The 26,655-nt window shown below is 48.3% G+C and overlaps 7 protein-coding genes across 7 annotated transcripts; 3 read left to right on the forward strand and 4 right to left on the reverse strand.

The window, feature by feature from the left end:
* Positions 1-1,294: 1,294 nt before the first annotated feature.
* On the reverse strand, positions 1,295-1,897 carry BKA67DRAFT_534669 (uncharacterized protein; the record flags this gene model as incomplete). Its single annotated transcript, XM_046099896.1, has 2 exons — positions 1,295-1,548; positions 1,684-1,897. The coding sequence occupies 2 exons, from the start codon at positions 1,895-1,897 to the stop codon at positions 1,295-1,297; spliced, it is 468 nt and encodes a 155-aa protein (XP_045960018.1).
* A 1,359-nt stretch (positions 1,898-3,256) lies between these two features.
* Positions 3,257-4,308, reverse strand: BKA67DRAFT_534670 (uncharacterized protein; the record flags this gene model as incomplete). Its single annotated transcript, XM_046099897.1, has 2 exons — positions 3,257-4,144; positions 4,198-4,308. 2 exons carry the CDS (start codon positions 4,306-4,308, stop codon positions 3,257-3,259), a joined length of 999 nt encoding a protein of 332 aa, XP_045960019.1.
* Positions 4,309-5,518: 1,210 nt separating this feature from the next.
* On the forward strand, positions 5,519-7,306 carry BKA67DRAFT_515535 (major facilitator superfamily domain-containing protein; the record flags this gene model as incomplete). The annotated part of the gene is made up of 3 exons (XM_046097735.1): positions 5,519-6,189; positions 6,245-6,270; positions 6,318-7,306. 3 exons carry the CDS (start codon positions 5,519-5,521, stop codon positions 7,304-7,306), a joined length of 1,686 nt encoding a protein of 561 aa, XP_045960020.1.
* A 1,636-nt stretch (positions 7,307-8,942) lies between these two features.
* BKA67DRAFT_534672 (marvel domain-containing protein) lies at positions 8,943-9,504 on the reverse strand (the record flags this gene model as incomplete). The annotated part of the gene is made up of 2 exons (XM_046099898.1): positions 8,943-9,140; positions 9,196-9,504. 2 exons carry the CDS (start codon positions 9,502-9,504, stop codon positions 8,943-8,945), a joined length of 507 nt encoding a protein of 168 aa, XP_045960021.1.
* A 1,464-nt stretch (positions 9,505-10,968) lies between these two features.
* On the reverse strand, positions 10,969-12,823 carry BKA67DRAFT_561771 (histidine acid phosphatase-like protein). The gene is made up of 2 exons (XM_046102545.1): positions 12,622-12,823; positions 10,969-12,568 (listed from the first exon to the last, which is right to left on the reverse strand). The coding sequence occupies exons 1-2, from the start codon at positions 12,778-12,780 to the stop codon at positions 11,348-11,350; spliced, it is 1,380 nt and encodes a 459-aa protein (XP_045960022.1). The 5' UTR covers positions 12,781-12,823; the 3' UTR covers positions 10,969-11,347.
* An 8,372-nt stretch (positions 12,824-21,195) lies between these two features.
* Positions 21,196-22,523, forward strand: BKA67DRAFT_248803 (uncharacterized protein). Its single transcript, XM_046095724.1, has 3 exons — positions 21,196-21,752; positions 21,803-22,000; positions 22,064-22,523. Exons 1-3 carry the CDS (start codon positions 21,296-21,298, stop codon positions 22,219-22,221), a joined length of 813 nt encoding a protein of 270 aa, XP_045960023.1. The 5' UTR covers positions 21,196-21,295; the 3' UTR covers positions 22,222-22,523.
* Positions 22,524-26,073: 3,550 nt separating this feature from the next.
* Positions 26,074-26,484, forward strand: BKA67DRAFT_534675 (uncharacterized protein; the record flags this gene model as incomplete). Its single annotated transcript, XM_046099899.1, has 1 exon — positions 26,074-26,484. The coding sequence occupies one exon, from the start codon at positions 26,074-26,076 to the stop codon at positions 26,482-26,484; it is 411 nt and encodes a 136-aa protein (XP_045960024.1).
* Between the last annotated feature and the right edge of the window lie 171 nt (positions 26,485-26,655).

Consider the following 26,655-nt stretch of genomic DNA (forward strand, 5'->3'; position numbering starts at 1 on the left):
TCTGTGTTGGCGTCGGGTTCGTCGAAGAAGTGACATGAGACCACGCGCAGACTCTGTCTGTGCTACAAACTGTCGGCTTTTTATTGCTTTTGTCATTGGCGCAGTTTAAAACAAGATCCTTGCAGTCTGAATCGGAAGAGCACTTTGCTGATACTTGGGTGCTCAGCGTGCTACTAGTTGCATAGCTGATAGTGGCACTTGGTACGTTGGCAGTCGATGGCGAACCACCATCGCTCGTGGCCGGATCACCGTCGACAGAACAGGCAGCCCGCTCTACATCGGGTGGAAAGTCATCGCTGCGTCTGCTGTTGCTGCTCCGGCCGGCTGCAATTTTCTCGATCTCCACAATTTGGCCTTATCTGGTGTCCATTCTTGTGTCTGTCACCAAGCTCTAAAGATTGTTAGCAAACACCATTGTTGACGGCCATTGTTGTTGTCATAATTCTGGGTTTGTTACTTACCGCACCATTCAATCCAGACATGCCACATTGCTTTTGGCTGTTTGTTTGTCTGCTTCCTGCTTGAAATCAGGTCGAGACGCGGAAGACTGATATTGCACAAGATCTTGACGCGGTGCGTATTGAAACCTAGGTCCCCGTAGTCTTCACAGGGGTTTCCAGTGGGTGGATAAATCCGCACCTCGTTTGTTTCCTCGACCATGATAATTTTATCAGTTTGCCATATTGGGGCACAGTCGGTCGTCTCTACTTTGGTGTTCTTTCCGAACATGTTCTTGAGCTCCTCGGCTAGTCTTGGGATATACCTCGGATATAGGTGCGTCCCAACTTCAGGCGTCTTCGCCAAGACACTTCGATGTGTCTATCTTCCTGACCTGTGCGGATGTAGTTATGTTGTCGTGATTTCACAACCTGGCGCCTGGGTCAGCCATATCTGGCTCGGAACCTCTACTAGGAGCGACTCGCCGGTCTAAATGAACCGCTCACTTGTTAAAACAGGTAATATCACCGCGTCCACACTACACGCTGTTCAAAAGAATAAAAATAAAAACGTTCCTGGTAGTAGTTGTGGTTGTTATAGACCCTGCAACGGTATGGTATCACATGCTGTTGTCGTTTTGTAGGCCTGTGACAAACAATGCTTCAAATTTCTGCGAAGCAGCACCTACACCTGAGTACTGTGTTCATGTACCGTTTTTCGTAGTCACTGAGTAGAAGACACTTTCATAGGTTGCCGTAGCAGTCGGAGTACAGGAATTACTTGTGGCAGTGGTAGGGTCATTATTCGTGCTTGAGACATGTGATGGGTGTCGTTATTGTCTCTAATTTTTTTTTTTTCATTTGCCGTTATCTTTGTTTTTATCAGATGTGCAATTCCCAATCTTGAACCCAAAGACCCCAACACAAAAATATGGGAGGTTGATGCGAATGCTCGGGTTTGTGAAAGATGATATACATCCTCCAAGAAACCAGAGGGTGTTGCCGCTTGGCACAATCACAGGGGCTATGGTCGGACTGTCGTCACCAGAAGTACTTGTTGTGGTTAATGTACTCTCGGTGAAGCCTCCTGTGAGTGTTTTGATCTTAGCACCTGGAGAAAGTATTGTTCAAGTCGTGAGGGCTGCTCCTAAAAGTGTTGAGGAAAGAGATGTAGCAGTAAAGAACGACATAGCTCCATCCACATCTGGTTTGATCCTATAATCATCGCTTGAAACACCGCCAGTACCGTTATACTGTGAACCTCCCAGAATGTCGACCAGGTCACATGTGATAGTATGTATTTTCTCAACCAGTCCTTGCGCTTTCTGCTTCCCCAGAGAAGTGTTGTTCCAGTTTGGACAATCGCAAAGGTTTGAGCCGCGGGGAAGTTGGATCACAACTACACAAGAAATACTCCAGACCACGGTTAGACTTTCAGAATAGCCCACACCTATATACATTATAAATGTAAAAGAGGTACGAGTCTTGCAATCTTCCTACCCGCTTGAACTGCAGTGTAACAATTTAATCTTGAGCTTAACAGCTAACGGAACGTAGAATAAATGCTTAATTGTTGGTTTGTTCTTCGATATATGTGGGTGGAAGCACGTTGCATCATCACATCACCATGGAGATCCTTTGACCGAAAACATGAGGCAACAGGACCAACATATTCTCGGCGTCTTCCTGTAATGAGTTGTTACTATACTTATGAAAAGAAGAGAAAAAAAACCTCACGGTACACGATTGACATCATCATCAGGACAATTACGCCACAACAACGCCTTAACGATTAGTTGACACTGTCTTGAGCCATTAGACATAGATAGTTACCTCCAACCCTGTATTGAGCTTTGATGAAGACATATGTTATATCAGAGCTCGTTGAGATTCAAACCAGAGAATACGGTGCGCCTACATAACACTTTGTTAGCTTCCAATTGCAATGCAAAACGACGTACAACAGCATAGCGAATGCAAGGAAATAGAGCTGGTATCAAAACCAGTTCCCAAGCAACTAAAGAGTTGCTCTGCTGTATTAAGATACACTGGCAGATTACAAGGTCCTCAACTTACTTCTTAAATATGAAGCGGACCCAAACATTGGCCTGCGTGATCTGCATATATCACAACGACAAGAAACATGTCATCTGGGCCCGCCAGGCATCGAGGGAAGATCAGGTCAGACGCTCGAAATGGCGCTGGGTCAGGATATAAAGACCATTGATCTACTCATACCTTATCGGAAACGATTTGAATATGTTCATCCGCTACATATCATAGCTTCGAATGAGCAGAGGCGGGAGAATTAACTCAAAGGAGGAATTTCCCATGTGAGTGTTTGTCTGATCATTGCAAGTCTTCGCGAGCGTCTGAAGTGCCCTTGCTGATTTCTGCTCACATTCAAGTTCGGTGATAAGCTTATACCCGACTATGATGTATTCAAGACAACCCTCTCGCATGCGTATGGGTATCAAGACTAACCTAGTCTAGTGTGTCCTTAAATGGCTACTTAAACATGGTGCCCGACCCTGAATTGCACCACAGGAAAGCATATCATCCAGGCCTTGAAATGTATGGAATAGCTGATAAGGAATATATATTAGCAAGAAGAGAGAAGTCCTCACAGATAGTGGCTCGAGTGGAGCAAGAACAGCAAGAAAGGGGTAATGGCAATAATCATGTTGAACAACAATGCAATTGCTACCTATAAGCCGATGGAACCAGGACAAATAGTAGTCAATGCTCCAGAAGTACATTTACAAGAACTATTGTTATGCAAGAATTCAAATGCATAGACCATTTTAGTGATTTCTGACTCAATCTTCTAATTCCAAAGCCTCTACTGTGTATTTCCACAGCTTCTCTTCCTTCTCCTGATCAAAGGCGTAATCTGTGACACCCTTCACAGAAGGAATAAGAGGCTGTGATTTTGCGACCTCGCAGTCCTCGAGGTAGACACCTCCTCTGCCCTCCCACTCCTTGCCCAAGGCTGCTATCACCGTAGTTCCAGCCCCTTGCTCTGGACTCTTGAACCACTTCTGGAGGAACTCGCTCTCTGCCATCATCTTCTCAGTGATTGCAGCGGGAACGAAGCGAGTGATGCGCGTCTGGATGCCGCCAGGCATTAAGCTGTATGCATGGATGCCTTGTGAGCCGTACAATCTGTCGACCTGATTGGCCATATAGATCTGCGCCAGCTTGCTCTGACCGTAGGCATCCTTCGGCTTGTAAGCACCATCCTTGGTGAAATTGATATCATCAAAGTCAATCTCGATAACTTGGTGTGAAGCGCTAGCGACATGAACGAGGCGAGAGTTGAACTCTGGCCTAGACGACTTGAGCATCAAGTCTCGCAGCAACCAAAACAGCAGAAAATGTCCCAGATAGTTGGTCGCGAGATGCGTCTCGAACCCGTCGGGAGATTCTTCGCGCTTGGGTATGTACATCACACCTGCGTTGCACACAAGTACGTTCAATACGCCACCAGATTTCTCCCTAAACTCGGCGGCAGCAGATCGAACAGACGAAAGCGATGCGAGATCGCCTTCGATGAGCTCGACACGCCCCGGCTCAAGGAAGGCAGCACATGCCTCTTTGCCATTGTCCAAGTCGTTGACGAGCATAAAAACGCGTCCACCAGTCGCTGCCAAGGCACGCGCCGTCTCGACGCCAATCCCGGACGTACACCCGGTGACGAAAAACACCTAAGGGGTGATTCGTTAAAATGTGCGAAAACAGAGTCCCGCTGGTTCCTTACCTTATCTTTCATAGTGCCCTCTCTACCTTCATCTTGGACAATCTGCAATGCGGTTGGCCGAGCATCTCCTGGGCCGTTAGGGTTCTTGTGAGCTTCTGCGTATCGAGACATAGCAACATGCGAAGGAACAATTTAATTTCTAGCAAGATGATCTTCGTGTTGTTCTGTGTTGGACATAATGAAGACATCGTAGGATGTCGAGGAGACACACTTTATATTTGCGGCGTCGACTGCTTACCTGGCAATTCCGCCTTACAATCCCGACAAGTTTATGAGGATATACAATTTGTGCAATGTGAAGAAGTCACGGAGCGCGGTCCGTTAAATCGAGATCCAAGCACTGGATGCAGGATTGCACGGCATAGCAAACAACTTTTGAAGTCCGGTATACATGCTGAGCTGGTCCGCCACCGGCGAGCCAGATATGGTAAACACAAGACCTTGATAGTGGGCGGAATGTGCGAACTCCGGAGCTTGAAACCCGTCCGACGGACGGATCTCTTGCGGGGAGCCGTTTTCAGTTGACCACCATAAGCACTGTAAGTTCTGCTGCCTCACAATCTAGGCAGTAATCTTTTCGCTTATTATAATCTCATAGGAAGCATACTGTATGTTTCACAGTCTGGTGCCGTGGAATTCTGACTTGCTCGGCCGTCTTTGTGGATCTTTCCGGCAGTCTGTGCCCCACAAACCGGAAAGGAGCTTGAAGCAGTAACTCCAAACCAAGCGCCTGAGGAGATTTACCGTACGGAAAATGCTTGTCATTGTGTATGCCCAAGCGCTTGTCTGTGTCTTGCTATGAACCTCGCTGCTTCCGCGGGTGAAGCCCGCCTACATTTCACTAAGATACATAATCTCGCAAATCGAATTCAGTTGAGCTACATCACAAATTACGGATGGTGAAGGTTGGAATCGGAAAACCGAGGATCCAATCTTATGTTGGCAGTAACTAGCTACAGATACGAATCCATATACAGGTTGTGAAACTTCTGAATGTCCATCCAATGCTTGAGCATTTGACCGTACAGTTTTTGATTACAAAGATTGTACTTTGAGCATAAGCCGGTCGGAGCACTCGGACAGCAATTCCGCATGCACAGAAAACACAGTATATTATACCTCAAGATGCACTGTAATGCTTACGTCCCAAATGCTCACGACCATGGATCTATCATTGGTTGCCATCAACAATAGCACCTTAGCGAAGCTTAGAGGACCACTCACTTTAAGGTGTTGAATAAGTAAAGGACTATCATTCGTCCCAGCTTGTATTAAATCTTAAGCTACAATCCGAAGTCTTCCCTTGGATCGATTGCAGCAAATGTCACACGTGCAAGGCATCACCCAGATCGTCCGAGCCGTCCAGGTTGACGGAAATGACGGGGATGCTAACGACCCTATCACCGGCGGTCCTGGCCCCGAGATCAGGACCAGCGCGACTATAGCAAATACAAACACCTCGGCCGAACATCGTGATGGTCTTATAGCGGCAAACCAGCCACCAGATGCGCGAAGACCGTCTTCTACCGCCGTGGTCCTGCTGATGTCTCCGCTATGCCTATCGGTATTCCTCTCCTCGCTCGACCTGACGGTTGTGACACCGGCTATACCCTCTATTGCCAGCACTTTCCACGCGGTCGAAGGCTATGTATGGGTCGGGGGCGCATTCGTCCTTGCTAGCACCGCTATCACGCCCGTCTGGGGGTCGGTAGCAGACATATGGGGTCGTAAGCCCATTATGCTCACCTCGTTGGTCCTGTTCCTCGGAGGATCTCTTCTTTGCGCGTTGGCGCCGAAGCTCGGGGCTTTGATCGCCGGTCGTGCGATCCAAGGTCTAGGATCTTCGGGTATGAGCGCTATGGTGAATACCATCATTTGCGACACGTTTTCTATGAGAGATCGCGGGTTGTACCTCGCCATCACCTCAGGAGTTTGGGCTGTTGGCAGTGCTGTTGGGCCCATCATCGGTGGCGTCCTGACGTCGCGGTTAGAGTGAGTTATGGAGATCAAGAAACCAATGGAGAGCCATGTCGCTGACGATGAGCAGTTGGAGATGGTGCTTCTGGATCAACTGTGAGTAAGCGTAGCTGTTCATTAGTGTAATACTAACAAGTTGCTAGTACCAATTGGTGTTTTGGTTTTCATCGTTCTACTATTCTACCTCAACGTACCATCACCAAATACGCCTGTTCTCGTCGGCTTGAAAGCCATTGATTGGTCTGGAAGCTTGCTAATAGTTGGCAGCGCAACCATGGTCCTTTTGGGGTTGGAATTCGGAGATGTGGTATTTCCATGGTCTTCCACAACAGTAATATGTCTGATCGTCTTTGGTGTTGTCGTCATTGGTATTTTTGTCGCCAACGAGTGGAAGATAGCCATGAATCCCGTCATTCCCTTACGCCTGTTCTCGAGCAGGTCTACTGTGGCAGCGTATGTTGTGTATGCATGCACATTCTATGTGCTGATCGGTCTGTCTTACTACATTCCGCTGTATTCACAGTCGGTGCTGGGTGCCAATGCCTTGCAGTCTGGTGTCCAACTTCTTCCCCTTATTGTCTCATGCTCTCTAGCAGCTGCCGCCACCGGTGCCTTTATCCAGCGGACTGGCGTCTACTTGCCTGTGATGTACGCTGCCCAAGTAATGCTGACACTCGGAGTGGGTCTTCTGATCAATATTCATTACAACGAGAGTATTACCAAGATGGTCGTCTTCGAGATCATTATCGGCGTTGGAGTAGGCATGAACATCGAACCGCCCCTCCTCGCAGCTCAGGCGGCGGCCACAGTACTTGATACAGCAGCTGTCATTGCGACGATGAATTTCACTCGGTCTATCTCGACAGCCGTTGCAATTGTCGTGGGCGGCGTCATCTTCCAGAACCAGATGAGCGCCGCTAATGCTGACCTCGTGACAAGACTCGGCTCTCAATTGGCTAGTGCGTTCGACGGCGACCAAGCCACGGCTAACGTCGAGCTCATTTCTTCATTACCACCAGCCCAGGCAATCCAGGTGCGCCAAGCATATTTTGGAGCATTTAGAGGTGTCTGGATCATGGTGAGATGTCCACAATATGCGACCTTTTCGAACGGCGACATATTGCTAACTTGAAACTTTGCAGTTCGTCGTTGCCGCTGCGGTGGGTTTACTTGCCAACTTGTTCGTAAGCGCTCACCACTTGAGTGCCACAAACGAGGAAGTTGTGCTTGGGGCAGACAGGAAAACGGGCAACGAATCCCGACAGAACCCGACGAACCAGGGAAACGCGCTTGAGCTGGGCGAGCGAGATATTGTCGTGACGTGATCGCAGACGGTGTGGAATTGAAGGAAGAGTTTGAAAAGTAAAAAAGGAAGAGAGAAAAGTCGAAAGCATGGAACCTGCACGTTTCGAACTCGCAACCTGCAACGACCAGGACGTGGAGATTGTCAAAAAAAGAAAAAAAAAAAAAAAGAACCTGCCGTCCGAACTGGCAAAAGAGTTCGCCCGTGTGCCATGGTTACTTCTCTGCCTGCTGTTTGGCTCTGCTCTTTTTTTCGTTTTTTTTTTCGTTCTGGTTTATGGTTTTCTTTTTTGGCTTGCTGTTATGCTCTGCTCTTGTTGTGAGAGGTGGAAGGGAGGGATTTTTAGATAAAGTCTGTAACATGTTACCATTCCACCACATGGCCGCCCGTCACCCACTTGGGGACAAGAGAATCTCTTGGATTTAAACATATATGGCCATTGCAGGTTGGATTGTTCTGACGAAACCGAAACCGTAAATGAATGGCTATCTTGGCGAGACTGTGCTAAGGGTGAGGACTTTTGCGCAAGTATTTCGTTGGTAGCCTTTGACGTCTTCCAGGAAATTTCCTGGGCAGAGCCGGTCCTGGGGCAGACGATTCCATGCTGTTCTAGCCCGATAGAGATCTGTTGTGATGATGAGATGACAATCGACATGTCAGTTTCTGACGTGCCTGCAGTAGTGGCATCTACGGCTTGATGCTGAATTATTGCTACATGATTCATCAGGCAGCATGGAAACTGCAAGAGGTAGTGGTTGATGTGATGATCGGAAAGTCAAAGGTCTCCAATCAGTATAAGGCACAAATATGCTGTCCATTAACTTCCAACCGCTAGCGGGTTGTGGATATGAAAGTCAACGTAAGATCGGGCATTGAGATTATTAGGAAGGAATAATTTACAAGTCAGAATACGCAGTCGCTGCCACAGGGGCAGCGATTAGCTAAGCGCAGCCGCTGGATTCATGTAATACCTGGCTAGCCACTTAAGTAGGTGCACGTACTGCTTACTGTAAACGGTCTGCGAGAAGAAATACGTGCCCGAGAGACAAGTCTAAAGACAGTGTGATGTCTCATACAGATGCCAATAACATCGAGTAGAGTCAAGACACATGACAAGTGGTGACTTAACAATTTCCCATACAACAGTATGCGAGGATCATGATGATATCAAACGATGATAGTGGCGCAACATTTTTAACACGCCAAGCGATGGTCATAATTCCATAGTTTCAAAGCGGCGCGTGCCGTTTATAACAATAACTAAACAATCGCAAAACATATAGGTGAAATCCCTTTCCTGGACGCCTATTACTCATCAAGGGTAATGTGTTCTACACATAATGTACCGAATCATGATCCAGAACTACCACCTGAGCCCCATCATCCTGAATCGTAATGTCGTAACTCGTATTCAAACGGTATTAATGAGCTTCTAGTCAAATGCAATGTCTTTTGCATCGGTCCCCTAAACACCGACCTGGGACATGGAAGGACGGCTGCGAACGGAACCACCGGCACCACGGAAGGCACGGAAAGCGAAGAACATGGTGGCGATGTAGCAGGCGAATAGGAACCAGAAGAAGACATCACTGGCCTGAATCAGGCGGCATTGCTTCTGGTCGTTCCCTGTGCCGTATGCAATGTAGTTGCTGCCCTTATCACCCTGTAACGCACTAGTTAGTAAATGCAGCGTTGCGAAAGGGCATGGGAGTGCCTACGATGTGGGAGCAGTTGACAGCGCCGAGTTTGGCTGCCAAGACAACGGCAGCGATAAAGGTGAACAGCACCGAGAGTCCATCAAGCACGAGGACAGCGATGGGGATGGCGACAGAGGTAACGAAGCCGGCGATCAGACCATAAAGCAGTGTAATCCAGGACAGGACGGCAACAAAGATGGCGAAGTTGAGTGAAGCCTTGGCTTGGCCGGAAGCTCCATCGTAAGATGCGATAGCGCTACCAATAAGCGCGGTGATCAGGAGGGTCCAGAGGAACTGGAGAATGCGTAGGATGTTGTTCACCATCTGCATCTTGACGGTTGCAATGAGAAATGGCGATGACGATGACAATGAGATCAGTGGTGGGGTTTATTGATCTTATGTTAATCAAAATTGTTGTTGTTGTTGCTGTTGCTGGAGTGAAATGCGGGACTGGAGGATTGGCTTGTGTTTGTGAGGAGAGTGGATTGATATCTACAGCACAGAAGCCTTCAAGGTAGTATGAAGGCTTGCAGGGTCTTTGTACGGTTTCCGTGTCGACCCAATCGATGATGCAGTGCTGAGCCCTCACAGATCGGCAACAGCGGGCAGCGGCGGATTCTATGACGTTAAGTGGCGCGGTGCTGCGCTGCGAATAATGATGTGTCAGCTTCGAGTCTAAGTTTAAGCGCCGGAAGACGAGACAATACAATCATCGTGTCCCAATGTCGACCAGCTTGAACTTTCCTTGTCACAGCACCATGGATGCGCAGTTGCAACATCACGATATGCCCAGACCAGTCTAACAGCATTAAGAAAAGCTTCGAAATAACAGACGACACTCAAATATACACCAGGTCTGAGCTGACAACGCAGTGGGATTTTCACCACGCGTAAATGCATGTCTCTGCATTCCAGCATTTTCGGACACCGCGTGGACTAGCAGACGGCTCGAAACAACACGGCACAGTCTGGTGAAAAACGTAACTAATGTCGTCAAGGAAACAGGTGAGGCCTCTTTTCAGTTCTCTGACTTCTACCTAGTCCACGTCTATTCTAGTTCAGACAGCGAATTTGTATGGTTGCATTTGAGATTATTGACTTTCGAGTTGGACCCCCAAAGTCCTTGCTGCGCGGTTGTGCTTCACGGTTGACCGGCCAGGGCCAGTTGATGCTGTCATACCCTTGTCGACTGCGATCTGGGGGATTTGCGGGTTCCACACAGGCACCATTAGTGATTGGATAGCGCTGGCCTGGCAACCTCTATGGATCCGTAAAGGACCCTGCATCGACCTGTCGAGGTCTCCGGCACTTGCAGCCGTGACTGCACGCTTTGCATCATGAGACGCCCAGAGCAGAAATAAGCTTTCGCGTCATTCAATCATCTACCAGACCTCGGATGTTTTGCAACATGCGCCTTTATGCACAGCCGGACCCGCTGATGGTAAATTTCCCGAAACTGGATAGCTACTATGTAAGACAAAATATGTTATGGCGACTGAAGTCTTGTGAATTCCTACGTTGCCAGGTGCAGTGCAGTGATGGGACATGAAAACACTTGCCCGTCTACAGTCAATGCTGGGAATCGTCGGCACACGTTGCCTAATGCAATCTTACCACATTCTCGTTCGAGGCTCTAGGTTGACGATCCGATATGGAATTCCTGAGCACTGCTAACCCCCTGCCTGAGCTTATTCTTGATTGACGCAGAGAAAAGCCTAACTGACATTTTCCTCCGGTACACTACCGGCGCGCGGGATCACGTCAATAACGGAGTTAGCGGCGAGCGATTTGTTAATAGCGCTGTCAGTTTTTCCCTTCAACCACGCCAAAAAGATATCACTTGAAAACACCAAAACCGTGAGAAGCATCATCGGGATACTGCTCATCGGCGAGCATTTGCAATACGGCTGCTTCATATTCACAATTGTGTGGGCGGCCGCTCGTCAGTTACGACAAAATGCCCGGTCGCATTCCCGTGCCCGATCGCAAAGAGGCGGTCGAAATAGAATCGCCATGCAAATGTACAGTCGTGCAACATGTCGGGGATTACCTCACTTTGAAACGTCCAAAGCTGTAAAGTTCAGACAATTCTCGTGCAAGGTTTGTCAATTCAGCAGACAGTTGATGTCAACCATGCATGCATTACGATTACGATTGATCTACCATAATATTCTTAGAGATCTTTTCTTCCCTTTTCATCTTTCCCGTTCTCACAAACTCCATCGAAATCACCATACTGCTTCAAGCCTTCGAGCGTAAACTTCTGGAATTCGTGGAGCTCGCAGCTAGCTCCTGGTCCGCTTTGGCACTTGGGAATTGGACGAGGTGCGCTGTTCGCCAAGACCCTGATGAATTCCGACCCTCCTCTCGCTCCAGATTCAGGACCACATGTCATTTTTTCGATACCAATGTGGCCCAAGAAGGGGATGAGCTCTGCCATTTTCCAAGCGCGGGGAAAGTTTATCCTGTCCACTGGCATTACCTCGTCAATGCTAGCCGAGGAGTCAAATATGCCCAATGCCGTTGCAAGGAATGGTGGAACTTCTCGATGAGTAAATGCGACGAAGAAGCGCTGGCCGTCATCGTCCTTGTTTCTGGTCGATGCGCCGTCACTCTCATGGAGTTGAGAGAAGAGAGAGGCCGTGACATTCAACCACGGAAACCCAAGGTAAGGAGATAGCGGGTTTCCAGGCCCAACCATGTAGAAATATTTCAGATCCCAGAGGTACTCATAAGCCATCCACTCCATTGGCGTGAAAATGTCACACAGCGTGCTGGAATTGCCCGTGATGGCGCTCTCATATCCGCAGAGCTGCTGAAGCCCAACAATCATGTTCGCTGTCAGCTCGAAGGGCGCGTGCGGTTGCAATCGCTTGATCGTTCCCTTGGTGTACTCATGAGCGAAAATTTCTAGTTCCTTATCGCCAGCAGCTTTTGTGAATTTTTTACACGTTTTGTGCGGGACGACCTCGTGGAATTCGTGGTGCGCGGAGATCTGCTCCAATTTGACCTCCTGGGGGAAAGCCTCGATGAACGCCCTGGCCGTGTCACGAGTACGGTCTTTCTTGTCAGTGTAGACCTTGGTAGTCGTAGGCACTAGCTTTGGATACCGACGAAATAGATGTTCGGCGACTTTGGTTGAGTCTTCGGCGCCGGCGGGCGTCAGCTGCTCCATTTGCTCGTCGATGTTGGTGTATGGCGACTTCCACTCGTTCAGGACAGAGAGCGGACCAGTCCATTCCCTTTCAGCCTCCTCCCACTCCGACAAGAACGGCTCCATGAACAGCTCGTAGTCATTGTCGTTGGCGTAGATGGCTGCATGGCGCACGAGGTAACTTGCTGCTGTTACTTCGCAACCTAGTGGCGCTTGGTGCTCCAGCCCGAAACCAACAGCCTAAATTAATGGTAAGCCATACACTCGTACAAGATTGCTGGTTGAATAATTACATCGAAGTACGGACTGATTCCTGGCAAATGCAATAACGCATCGAAGGAGTAGTTCTGGGAATGAGTCTGAATATCCAAGACAGGCTCTACCTTTCTGAGAGGGATTTGAGCTGCCCACGAGAACGTGATGAACAGCGTTGCCGCTGCCTGTGTCCACATGACTGCTATTGATGTTAAGCAACGCACTTGAAGAAGATAGAGATTATGGAAACGGTACGTATCGTACAATTTTCTTCCCGAGTAGGTAACGCCAAGCCACTACTGTCGATGACGTCAGTGGAGCCAGATTCCGCGGTGGTCAGGTACGGATCGTCGATGATCTTCAGGCACAATCTCCATTTTAAGAATGTGGCCCGCGTCGCTACTCCATGAATGTAGACTCGTGCGCTTGGTGGTCTTCTTCGGTCTCAATTCCACGGACACGATATTGTACCAATATGAAGTATGTTCCGTAGCAGACATTCAGAACAGGCTGTTAATTATGTGTCGTCATTGAACTGGTAATAAATTCCGACTATGAGCAGCAGTAATATTACTACACGGACAGTCTAGACTGTGGTGTAATAGGCTTATCCAGGTAGCTTCGCGATTTCTACGCATCCTCCTCAGATTTGATCGATTCGTACATCATTCAACGACAGCCAAGCCGATACGCAACGGTAATCATTATAGGCATCGACGGGGTTCCCCTTCTATCAAGACTTCTAGAGAAACTAGGAGTAATGATTATGTCTGAATGTCCTGAGAACATGTAACCTTGCATATGGTTGATTGCGAATTCAAAATAATGTCTGTGTATGAGCCTGCGCGAAGCCATAGGAGTTTTGTTTGTACTTAAGTCATTGAATGCAAATCAAACTTCGATCTTGGGAAGCTGGCCGAAGAGCGCAGTCTTAAATAGACACTTTCGGTTACTGACAGCTTACGCTTTTGTGATGACCTGCACAAATTGTAATTCTGCGTGCCTCGCAAAGCTCCATCGAGCGCTATGATGATTCCGCAACTGGAAGGATCTCGTCTCAGCGGAATCGTCCTATAAGTACATAGCAAGTCAAGTTGGTGCATATACTCGAGGAACGAATTTTCTTTTCTGCTCTGAAGGCCCAACTATCACTTACAATCGATACGTTATCTCTTTCGCTCCAGGTCCATGGCATTAATATAGCTTACTAAGACTTTCGGGCTCAATGCAACACCTTCCGACATTTCTAGAGATCCTTGATCGGTTGTGTCTTCAATAACACGGCGTACTTTGATGGGGCTTATGGTTTCAATCCATTTCTTGGTTTGTGTAGACGAATCAGACCAATACGAGGATTGCAGCAGAACCAGGACGATCGCAGAGGATTCCCCCATGTGTGTAGAAGTACTAGGAGTTTATCCAGGCAGATCAGGCAAGTTCCCTCTAAGTTTCGTCCAGAGCGCCATCTGCATGTTTAATTCCGTATGTATATATGACACATAAGTATTGTTGAGTGTCCAATGACGGTTGTAAACATTCGTCGACTCACCTTGTTGGATGTGTTGGTGTGTCTGGAAGTGCAATATTGCTATTTCTTGCGTGGCACCACAATCAGAAGCAATTAACCTAGCGCATACGTTTCCTGCCAGCACGTTTTAGCAGTCGTAAATTAATAACTAATCTGCTGCATTTAATATCACATGCGATGCCTAAGAACAAAAGAAGCATAAAGGAGTTTCTCTTAGAAGCGCGGTGCCGTCGTACAAGAGATCCTTCATAAAGCAAGATTAGGCATAATCGGCTGATAATAAATCTCATAACACATTCTGCTCTCAGGGGCGAGAGTACACTTGGGCCGGATGTTGCAACAGATACCATTATTTTGCATTACTCAGTGTCTTAACCTCAGAAACGTAGAGCAACCGGCCGACGACATTGTATTGAGCGTTACAAGTCCGAACTTGTCGGGCAAGGTGCCTGGCGGGTCAGTAGTAAGCGGCTGGTCGTTGCGATCATTTCTAGCCTATTTGTGAGGTTCTCAAAGCCTCTTTATCGGAGCGATCATGTCCCGGTTAGATTCGATGAGGAAAGAGCATCACGCACACCATCAGAGAGAATCCCAACGTCAATGGTGCCCTGAAATCATTCTAGGTCGCTCTCATCGGTACACGTGCCAGTGAGATCGTGCCACGAAGCCGACGGTTCCTCCCGGACTGGCATAATACTGATCTTGACGACGAGCCAGCCTTTTATTTTTATTTTTAACTTTCCTTTCTCCTAGTGAAGCAGGTTGAGGAGAACGATTTAAGCCTCACAATCGCACTATACACTCAAATTCCTCACAGCTTGTCCTACTATGTCGACAAGAAAACATCAAGACCCGAAAAAGTTGCGGGCGTGTGTGTCTCAGTCCAATTTCCATCTAGTATAATCGCAAGTTTAGTATTCATAACATTTCTCAAGTTAATCGGTAATGTAACAGCCCTCTTTTACTATCCCCTCCTTCACCAACCCAGATATACCCGATTCAGATCTTGACGGAAGAAGCAGTCGTCTCGCTAGCTCTCCATAAGAGCAGAGTAGTAAGCGAGCTCCTATTCCGATTCTGTCACCGTTGCTAGGGTCTCAAGGGTTTTATCCTCAGCTGCTAAAGCGACCCAGTTGGCAAACCCATCCACGAGCTCATCAATCCTGGAAACTCTAGTCTGGATCGCCGAATTACCCAGCCCTCAATCAAATTATATGGACTCCATATGGTTGTCTGCATCTTGCCGCATCTGGACTTGGTGATTCGTCTGCGACACAATTATCAATCACCTCAAAGTTGAATATTTAAACGCTGATACACGACCGTGTCCATTTTTAGAACCCAAGCCAGTCAACAAGAGTCTCACCATTGTCAGGGAGCGTCGTCTCGATATTCGATATTCTCGGTAGACAGGATCAATGAGCCTGGGGGGGGGGTTGTTGGGCTCTCTAGTTCTCGAGAAGAACGTAGTATCAGCGCATCATTATTCACGGGCAGTAACAACTATCTTGAAGTCACCGTAGCCTTTAAAGGTACAGGTACGTCCGATCCAGCAAGCTATGGTGGTTGAGAGCCGTGTTACATTCGCGTACCTGACAAGGAAGTTCGTAATATCCGCATCGTTGATATTCAGCGAGCTCATATAGGGTGTGCGTTGCCAGTGTTCTACATAATCTTAGACTGGATATTGGTCGTTTCCAATTGATCTGACTATCGTAGTATCCAATCTGGAGCTGGTTCGTCATGTGCTACCACCTGGATTGGTGGTGTGACTGAGATTTTGTAGAAAGGAATCCGCGTTCCCGGCTTGCTAAATCATTATAGGTGTAGGAGTGTCCAGCTAAGGAGCCTTTAGCAGTTGCAGCTGGGGCCACATCTTACTTCTCCATTCGTCAACTACCTTCTGTTTATCACTTGTCCATAGACGCAGGGTATCTTTGTTGGGACCTCGTAGTTGTATGGAATCAATGAGGCGGCGAACGGCTCTAGACCAAGGTTTGTGATGATATATCGGCAAGAGCGATGGTCATAGGAGAACAGCGCGAGACTCATTAGTGGGAGGCCGACGAAAGAGAACGCTGGACCAAAAGTTCTAGCGAAGGTCGGTAACATGTATTAAAATCTAATTATACGTAAACCGCTGATTCAGTGAACCTGAGAAGAGAGGATGTTATTCTCTTGCCTCCAAATGTAGTTTTCTTCCGACATATCTGTTAGTATTTTCACAACAAACGAGACAGCTCAACCTATTTGAGTCTGGCCTTCGTCGGAACGGACGAATGACGGATAACAGGAACATACGCCTTCGATAGCTATAGTAGCTGGTCTGTGCGATGTTGCAATCTGTCGTCCTTTGAGCACATCCTTCTCATGTAAGAACATAAGTATGCCTTTCAGAAGGTGCTATCTTCAGTTTGGGATCTGGAAGCCGTGACAGAGCACTTCTAATGGTCATGTCCGGGTTTTGGAGCTTGACTCTGGTACGAGTTACGTTGTAAAGCGCCTCGGGATTCCAAAGGGCAGAAACATTTAGGGGAAGCCATGGAGACATCTTTTGAGATTTTGTAAGATATACACTGGCAAGCCAAGAAACACTCTCTGCTCATAGTGGTGGAGAATAAACCCCGGGTTAAGTCACGGTGAATGACGATATCTGATTTGGTAAATTCACTCACTATTTGGCCATTCACACTAAATCTCAGTTAAGAGATGATAAAAAAGCATAGATGGGAGCCGATGTGTGTCTTGTTCATCTATCCATCCTCTAAGTCTTGCGACATCGTGGCAGAAATCTCTAAAGATAACCTGGTTTCTAATGTACATCGAGGCAAATCGTCTATTGACTTCGTGCACACCTCTTCTATGAAAGTAGTCATATCGAATGAAGGTACAAATCCCTTACTGCATTCTACACCCATGAGCCAGACCAGACGATTTGACGGACTCGCAGTTTATGTCTCGATACCTACGAACCGCCCTCTATTTAGTCTACATAAATGGATTCTTGACAGAGTTTATGCATTGCAGTGCCTAGATATACGATGGATTTTCTCTATCCGAACGTTGTAAGTGATGGACACCGCAGATTTGATGCCCGAAGACCGCTTAGTCATGATGAAATGGTGGATATTATCGAAAGACTATTGGAAACAAGCATCCGGGCCTTCCGAATACAATGCTTTGATTGTCCCTACTTATCAATTTCCCGACTTCTAACGACTAGCATGGTTCCAGGGAGTCTGAGCCGAGGTTGAGGCCAAGTTGATGTAACGTAACAGGCTGGTGGACATCGTAAACGATAAGTCGGCCTCCAACGCGGTCCTGTAGGACATCCACCGAGGTGATGTATGCGACGAGGCTTCCGAGAGAGGCAAAAAGCCGCCGTCTTGTTCAAAACTCTCAGATCATAATAACGGTTATGTGCATCCAGCTCGTACAAGGACGCAGTTGCCCTGCATGAGCACATTAAGAATCGCTTTTTCTACCACAAGCAAAATTAGCCACTAAACACATCCAATACGACAGGTCAATCTCTGTGAAGAAACTTCGATGGTTTATTCGAAATGGAATCCATGATCCATCATTGCAGTGCAGAGCAAGTAACTACTGTTCCAGTTATCCTGGACAGCTACCCTACGGTGGTGCCAAATGCAGCACGAAATACAGTACTTGGGAACGAGATCGTGTACTCATTGTGACATCTATGACTCTACATTCGCCCCATCATATCTAGTAACGATACGACTAGACAATTATATTAGCAATAATGGATACTCGAGATACTGAGTTTGCGGCTATATAGAAGCAAGCTCACTTTGGTTCAATCTAAAGTTATTAATTGCTGCTATTGTCACCATGACCAATAGATTACGATCTAGTACTAGGACGAAGTCAATTATCTCATATCCACAATATCAAACTTGTGATCCAAGTAAGGTCAACGTGATGGTAATGAGTCTGTGAGGAACCTCAATCGCGTTGCGAGTTCCGTGATGAAAGAGAACAATTTGACCAGTGGCATTCACGGCTCTGTTAATAATACGGTACACCAGGGAGGCCAAAAACTTTTTATCATAGAGACTAATGCTTTGCAGGAATCCGCTGGTGAGGCGACCAATAGGACTGGTAACCAATTCACAGAGATGGTTCTCTTTTCATGCATGCTAGAGCAGATACCCTTCATTGATCATTCCTTTGGTCTGAGGGAGCCATCGACAGTATTGGCGGCTCGTTCAGTTGTAGGGGCACTATTGGCCGGGACTTCGCAGACAAAAGTGCCATTGGTGGTACAGTACAGAATTCATTGGGATACTTGAATAAATCATAGACATGAGTACCGTAGTGAAATTTGGTTAGTGAAATGACGGACACCTTGATTTGGTTGGATACAGATATCTTGTTTGTGTCACCTTCTATCAAACCTGCTTCGAGTTTTCGTTGTCAACCTCGATCAATCCCACAAGGACGTCACAATGCACTTGGACGTCATGATTCTTTCAAAGCAAGTAAAAAAAATGCCCGATCTGCTCGGATGTTGAACTTGAAGGGTCAGTAAACATGATCAATCAGTGGGGACGATCGGTCCCCTGGCCAGACCTGCTCCTTCCAACCCAGGCCTTCTATGTGCTTTAAAAAGCATCTCAACATATTTCGCAGTCTAGAATGTGTTGTATCTACTAAGGCCAACGTTTCAAGGCAATGGCCGGATCATTCCTTAGGCTCTCCCAAAGTCGCATTTAGAATAGGGCTGTGCGGTTGTAGCCTCCCTCGATCTCCAGTCTAAGATGTTTGATCATCAATCCAATCTCTCTGAATGGCGCCTTAGGTTTGGCGCCAGTCCACGGCTTGGTTTGTCCTACGGCAGGCATCTTTGTCATGTATGACTTTGAGTTATTGAATCCGCTTGGCGTCTAGATACGAAGTGGTCACAACCTCCAATGCGATCGAACCTCTTGAGTTCCTTTCATGGTTGGAGCATGGCTACAGCGCCTTGGTGTTCCAGCGTATCCTCCTGAGAACCCATAAGCTCTAAATGGTTGATCCACGGCATATTTTAATAGCGTCTCATACTTTGCGATCTATTCCAAACGCTACAGGAAGTACATGGTACCAGAGTACAGTCAAGGGCGTTGTTGCGGCATTGCATGACGCGGAAACACGCTTCCAAAATATTGATTCTAGTTCTGTACCCACACAGTTCCTAACGAGCCTACTAAACCTTGATGTCCAGGAACAATTACTCCCTTAGTTGTCGACTGACTCGCTTAAGCACCGGCGTCGTGGATCTGCCGCACTATCTATATCTAACTCTGCCCTATGCAGCCTGGAATGAAGTGTTCCTGTTCAAATGCTTCTAGAGGCTTTCTAGAAGAGGTGGAGCTTCGGTGATTGTGCTACATTGTAAAATATCCGGAACGCCAAGGTCCAAAAATTGAGGACATCAGGCGGTATCGTTGCGTCATGGCGATGAAGTAGAACGGTGCAAGTCCACTGGCATTTGCCCGGCCATCATCCAATGTTCATGGAAGAAACATGCATAACACGTTCCAGAACCTGACTCCATCACAGAAGTAACCTCCTTGCTGGACTTTCTCGTTGTGGCTAGGAGCGATGTCGTAATGAGGCCTGACTGAGTGTGACTGGAGACATGTAGCGATATCCGCAGTTCTCCTTCATTGTCGTGAGTTAACCGTTTGAGTTTCGCTCGATGTTACTCACATTTGTCGAATTGATGGCGCTGAAGACAGGGGATTGTTCTAATAATGATAGTCCCGAGTCTGACAAGTGGGCGGACTGACTCAGGTATCAAAACTAAGTTATGATCAAACCCCATCAAGAGTGAAGCTTAGGAATTATGGAGTCGTCGCAAATTTGATGTCATTGCGTTCTGCGGGACTGAATCATTTATTAGCTGTCCCGCCGTAAGTTGACAATCGCCATGGAACATCCTTTGGTGCCACTCCACTGTAGAGCAATCCTGGCGACCCATAGATAGGTACCGTGACTATTGTGCAGTACGTAGCATCGAGCTTTAGCGGAGGACTAATGAGGCGAATAGGCGAAGGCCTAGACGAAACGTCTAATTAAGGTTTGACTATGTGAGAGCCGCCAGAACTCTGAGCGGCTACACGGCAAGTATCGCTCTATTGCGATTGCACACCGCATTTTCGATAAAGCAGGCAGTCTGGTGTTTAGGTGTGTCAAGTACCTTGTAGCACCTGTCTATTACCACAAATATGGCGTCGACTTGATTTATGCTGGCTGCACATCATATGGGACCGAGGAGCACGACGGTTGCTGGCTGTTCACCACAAGGATTACGGAAACCGAGCTGTACAGGTTCGTCAAGAAAGGGTGATTAGCGCATCCCTTTTGACTACGTTGGAACGCCAGTTGCTGGAGACTCAGAAATCATGATTGAGAAGTACCACTTTGCCCACGAAGCCGGACCACACCGTAGCACCCTCTCTCACCGTTATTGGGTGGTTTGGAAGTGTCTCGTAGGGAAGAGATCTCCCGGCGGTCACTAACTATCCTGGCGCATGTGACTAAAGGTACGGGGAACACCCACAAGCCGACGAGAAGTCCCTTATTGTGCCAATGTGGTCAAGAGGTAAGCAGGTAAAGCCAGCAAGTGAACTCGAGTCAACTGGTGACTTAGGTAACTCATCCGTTTGGTAACAAAGCCGAGCACGGAGCGCCTAGCACGCAGAAACCTATTTCCCGCTAAACCCGGAGCGTCTGCCAGTCCTCTGGGATTACGTCGCTGCAGCGTGCTGGCGAAAAGTCAAGGGTCCAGAGAGCCCAGACGCGCAGCGCACTTCATGGACGCGAACCAATTAGCTGTGATCGGCACGGGCAACTGCATCACCGTGCAGCTCCACCAGAGCTTCCAAATTTTGCCCCGACTGAGCATCCCATCGAGCAACGGCAATGAGGTGCTTCGCCGCGTAAGAGGACGACCACATCTACAATCGCCATAACGACCCAACTCACGACCATATCTCGTCTTTTCTCCGCTCATCCACCAGCTGCAAGGATTCTATCTAGCTTGTAGCACCTGCTACAGCCCGCGTCGTGCGGACCCTTCCGGCTGCATCAGCCCGGACCTGCTTATTCTACGTGTGGCGTCATCACCTCGCATGCCGCCTGGCCGCTTTGTGACGATATAAACCACAATTGCAATGCTCAGAAATGCGTTCAGAGCTTATGTAGCCCTCCCCGGGGCTGCCGGCAGCCCGAGAGCCTGGCAAGGCGCAAGTCAGGCTGGTCGAGGGATGTGGGCAAGGAGCCTCAGCACGCCTTCCCAGTCCTTCCTCGGAGCACCCACAACAGGACGATATACACTGAGGTCATCAAACATCACAAACGCGTTACCAAGGTTTCGATCCACCCCGCTGCGATCTACGCGACGCAACTTTCATAATACCTCTCGACGACGTGATCCCAAGAACACTACGCGAGAAGCGCCTGGGCCGCGTGCAGCTGGCACAGAGGCTCAACCCTCAGGGCTCTCAGCTAGACTGAAGAAGCTCTCGAAAGAGTATGGCTGGACTGCGGTAGGGGTATACCTAGCATTAAGCATTGCGGACTTCCCATTCTGCTTTTTACTGGTTCGCATTGTTGGAACAGATAAAATAGGTTAGCATCCAAGCGTGCGCATTGCGGCAATACGGTGTACTGATGATCAGCAGGGGAACTCGAACACTGGGTTGTGTCCAACGTGAAGAAAATAATCCCCCAAAGTGTCCAAGATAAGTGGCACGAATGGCGCAGCACACTGAAGGAAGAGGAAAAGGAGGCTTTCGACAATAACAACCTCAGTGAGCATGTTGAAATGGCAGGTTGGGGTGTTGAGGAAGCTGAAGCCCGCAACAAAGCGGAGGCAAGTAAGTGTTGCAACCGCGTGTCTCGACAACACCCATGATCTTGATGGCTGACCGAATTCCTAGGCCTTGGAACGCAGTTAGCGCTGGCATACGCCATTCACAAGAGTTTCATTTTCATTCGCGTCCCATTGACGGCTGCTGTCCTGCCAAAGGTTGTCAGAGTACTACGATCTTGGGGCTATGATATCGGAAAGAAAAAGGTCAAACAGATCAAGCCATAGGTACCTCACAAGCGCTCTTTGGATATTTGGTATTGCTGTAAGGGGAAACAAGGCATTGTAGATATATTGGGACTGTAGACTGTTGTTTCAACACACATAGACACTCTGCTCATGCAGCCATAATAAAGTTTGCACATATGTAAATCATCACAGCCAATTTCCACGACTCGCTGTTTCGCGCATTCGCTCTGGGCTTTGGTACTTATGAACGTGTTTAGTTCAGGTGTTTGGAGGCTAGGTCGCATCACAACCGGTAGTACGCAGATCCCACAGGTCTGAGAGCACCGTGTGCATCGAGGCTTGTGAAGCTCGTCTGAACTAGATAGTAAGCCAGCGCCGATGGTAGAGTGAAGAATTCTGTAATGTCTCGTCCGGATATTGATTTTTCCAAAACTTTGCAAACCGTCTATCCGTGGCGGCCGCTGCCAACTCAGCCATGAACATAACAGGCCAATATTCAGGAACCGGATCAAGATGACCTAATGTGCTACGTAGCTTGGCATTAAGGCTTTATCCGTATGGCACGCCGATGTGGCCTCGTGTTAGTCAGCACCGGGGATGATTGATATCATCAAAACCTACAAGGGAACTCCGGGAATTACAGATGTGTGCATCGTGGATCGGCTTTGATGTCCAAATGCGCAAGTTGCGGATCCGTGTAAAAGGCCAAGTACGTATCACCCAGGCCTGGGGACAGTGTGCAATGTCATGTGCCACAATCCCGACCCTTATAATAGCTGTGCGGTGCGCATATGCGTGGAGTCTCGGGAAATTCCTCCTGGCCCACAAAGATCTCCTCTCAACCCCCACTATGGACCCCAATTTGCGGGCTGATCACGCAGCGTACATCGTACATCGTACATCGTACAGGCACAGGGTTCAGGTTACGGTTGGAAACGAGCTTCCTCCGAATCTTCGCACATGGGTTCTGCGGCAGGCACTCCTCGGACGTATAACCAAACTTGGAAGCGGGTTCCAACTTCAACCTTCAGGCTATGAAACTTTAAAACCCATTGCGACTTTTTTTGCTGTAAATCACAACCTCTTTCAAATATGAGAGCTCAAATTTAGAGTTTGGCCTCCTCCGCGTCTCATCATATCATGAGCATGAATTTTCATGCTGCCACATGCTACTCCACGGACGTTTGACAGCGGGCCTGGGCATGCCTCCGGAGGCATTCCTTGCGCTGGCTCACACCCCGAACGCGTGTTTGCGCGTCTTGCTAAGATTGCCACTGCCCTACTCGAAGATCGGATTTGCCTGTTTTATGCCGCTATACACAACGGTCAACCCAGCGGCCGCGCCACCCAATCTCTCACGAAACCTTCTGGCCATTTCCGGCCTGCCACCCAACCCTGGGTTTCGTGCGTCATAGTTCTTGGAAGGATTCCTCTTCCCACGTGAAACCGTCAGATCATTCCAGCCAACGTGTGGTACTACTACTTCTACTACTACTTCTAATACTACTACAAGTTATCCTGTCATGCCCCGTACGTCATGAGTCGAAATTACGTCGCTGTGAAATCTTTTCGCACATTGGGAGCCAGTCGCATTCGATGGTTCGGTGCCAATGGACACCGTGCAATGACACCCATTTTGGATAGTACCATGTACTACTATCGTGTTGAGCCAAAGGGAGCCATCTCATCTCGCGTTCCATGACTAGATGTGAAAGGCTTCTAGGGCTTCCAGTCCGTCGATGCACGTGCTGGTCTAGTGAGCGGACGCGTTTATCCCAGATGACCATGTGGGAGCCACTTTGTGATTAAAGTTTGACATGAAACCCCTGAGAAGATGGCTATAGCGAGCCGGTCCCTGGGGCTCTGGGTAAAATATACGGTATTGCATCCCGATGTAGGAAGCCGTCAGCCGCCTGCCTGTCAAAGGAAGAACCCGCTGCACTACACATGGCCTACATGGTGCAGAGGCTTTTTTTGCAGTGCAAATTTCTCCGATAGCTCGCGCCGCCGGAAGTAGGGCGACAGGCATATAATGTAATATTTACTGACCCGGGTTTCACTGGGACAATGTGTGACGTTGTCGTCATCCGTGGTGTCGTTCTTTAGTACCACTAGGTCGTGGGGCCTCTTTGGAAGGAGCGCTGCAGTTGACTGAATCACCTACGAAATTTATCAAACTCTTCCACGCACGTCTCCGCGTCAAGCGACTGACCACCTGAGACAGCACAATCGACGCTATCCCAAGGCTGATGGTGACGGGCAAACCTTAACGTCTTTAGTTGTCGCCCAGCCTTCGTAGGCTGGTGACCATCGCGCAATTTGTCAAGCCAGCCGAAAAGAACCCGGGTTATTCGGCGCTTAATCATCATCCTACCCATCTGATGCCTTGACCGCTGGAACATGCTGCCATGAAGCTTACTCGAGGCGGCCCGTATGTCGCACGTCTTTGTACACACCATGGGCGCTTTCCGCGTAAAAGCACTGTTCAATTCAGCCCAGCAGTGCCAATCATCGATTCCGTGGGTGTCCGTGTAGAGTGCCCGAGCTGTTAATGCCGGGTAGAACAGACTGATTGAATCGAATTGACGAAACGGGACAAAAGGTGAGCGGTGAAAGACGCAGGTAACCAATTAATTTGCCTCAAACTCTATACTGACTCGCTTATTGACTTTGCGTAGTCACGATCATGGTTTGAATAACGTTGGGCTCTACTGTGTGGAACTGACAGATTGTGACCAAGTCCACGGATCTGGGTTGCGAAAAACGAAGGTGACCCAACCAATCGCATTTCGACTCATGCTCATGACGATGCGGTCGTGAAGCGGGTGTAAAGTGAAATCCAAGAAGGAGTCAAGCGGTCAGCTAAAAATACAAGCAAGGTTTTATGTAAAGAACTGTGGAAAGCTTCTTGTGTGCTCTCGTGTGCAGCATGTGTTCGTAATCACAACTAGTCAAATCTTATACCAAACATAATTTTGACTAAGTAACGGGATGATCTTGCGGGACTGTGTGTGTAGGTCGGTGACACCTTTCCAAGGAGACTCCGACGATAACACCCGAAAGAACACTCGTCGACACGGGCACCGCGCCGACCAAAGTCTGAAGGACGTGGCTGTTTCGACTCTATTCTTGACCAGACGGACGGACGTACGGACAGACCATACCATCATTCTGATGTGGTGAGGTGATCAGCTCACCTGGCGGTCTTACCAAAAAGCTCATCAAGCCCGTTAGACGTTGTCAATGTGCTTGAATACCTACTAGGGTCATGGCTATGAGTGGAACCCTAACCATTCCACAGTCCAGACGTCTGGGCCGTGTACCGAAGACTTCTAGTCGGGACGCCAAAGCAACGTACGAATCAGGCAAAATGTCCGTTAGATTTGCCCCACAGGCCGGAATGACTAGCGCTACCTTGGGTATGCCACGCTAGGGGACCGCAATAGAAACTTTTCTGACCTGTCCTCAGATGTACTTCTCATATGGAAGCGGCGCAGAAATACTCTGCAGTAGTGGCGCGTTTGATAGACGGTAGGTACATCCCTCTCGGCTGTAGTGGTGATGATGCTTGTCCGGAAAAGAGCTCCGCCCATGTCTTGTCCCACGCCTGGGTGAGATTCTGCTAGACACCCTGCATATTGTATTAAAGGCTTGGTGATCCCGCCCATTAAGAATATATTTACCCTGTAATACCATCAGACCATATCCCACGTACACAAAGCAAACAAACAGTACGCTGCGTATCATTGGGAGGCGACTTTTATCTTGGTATTATTTCAATTACTATACCTTGTCCCTCAGATACCCCCGGACAAGCATTGCCCGACTCGCCTATCCCAGAACTCCTAGTTTGACCAATTTACATATAAGAGTCCTGAACAAGCCATTACAATGACGATGCTGCTTGTCAACAATCCTCAAGAAGTGCAATCCCACGCATACTACATGAGTTACCGAACACCATCAGCACCTACTGTCCTGAACATCCTCAGTATGCCGCCGCAACACAACCAGCACCACCACCAGCAAACGTCCATGAGCTCGCCGGCTTATGACAACGAGGTTGCACAAGCTTTGGAAATCGCGCGTGAGAGCCCTGACGGCGCAAAGGATCCAACTGTCAGCAACATTTTAGAAACAGCTCTGGCTCAAATCTGGGCGAAAGTACAAGCGAAGCCCAACTCATATGTCATGACGCGGGACGAATTTGCTGTCTTCAACTATTTCCAGCACCGCTTCCAGAGCAACGAGACTGCGGACTCTGCACGTAGAAGATACTGGGACAACACGAAGGGAGCCTAAGTCGTGGACAGGTAACCCGTCATTGGTGCTGATCTCTACTCTGAGATCATACCGCAGGATTGTCACAGCCCTATGAGGTTCTTTAACCGTATTCGGGTATGATCCTGCTTCTTCACTTGCTATAGTCGGAGTTTCGCAGTACTTGAGAGAGACGCTGGACGGTGGGAAAAG

Source organism: Truncatella angustata (assembly GCF_020726525.1).
Source record: "Truncatella angustata strain MPI-SDFR-AT-0073 chromosome Unknown BKA67scaffold_3, whole genome shotgun sequence".
NCBI classification, from domain to species: domain Eukaryota; kingdom Fungi; phylum Ascomycota; class Sordariomycetes; order Amphisphaeriales; family Sporocadaceae; genus Truncatella; species Truncatella angustata.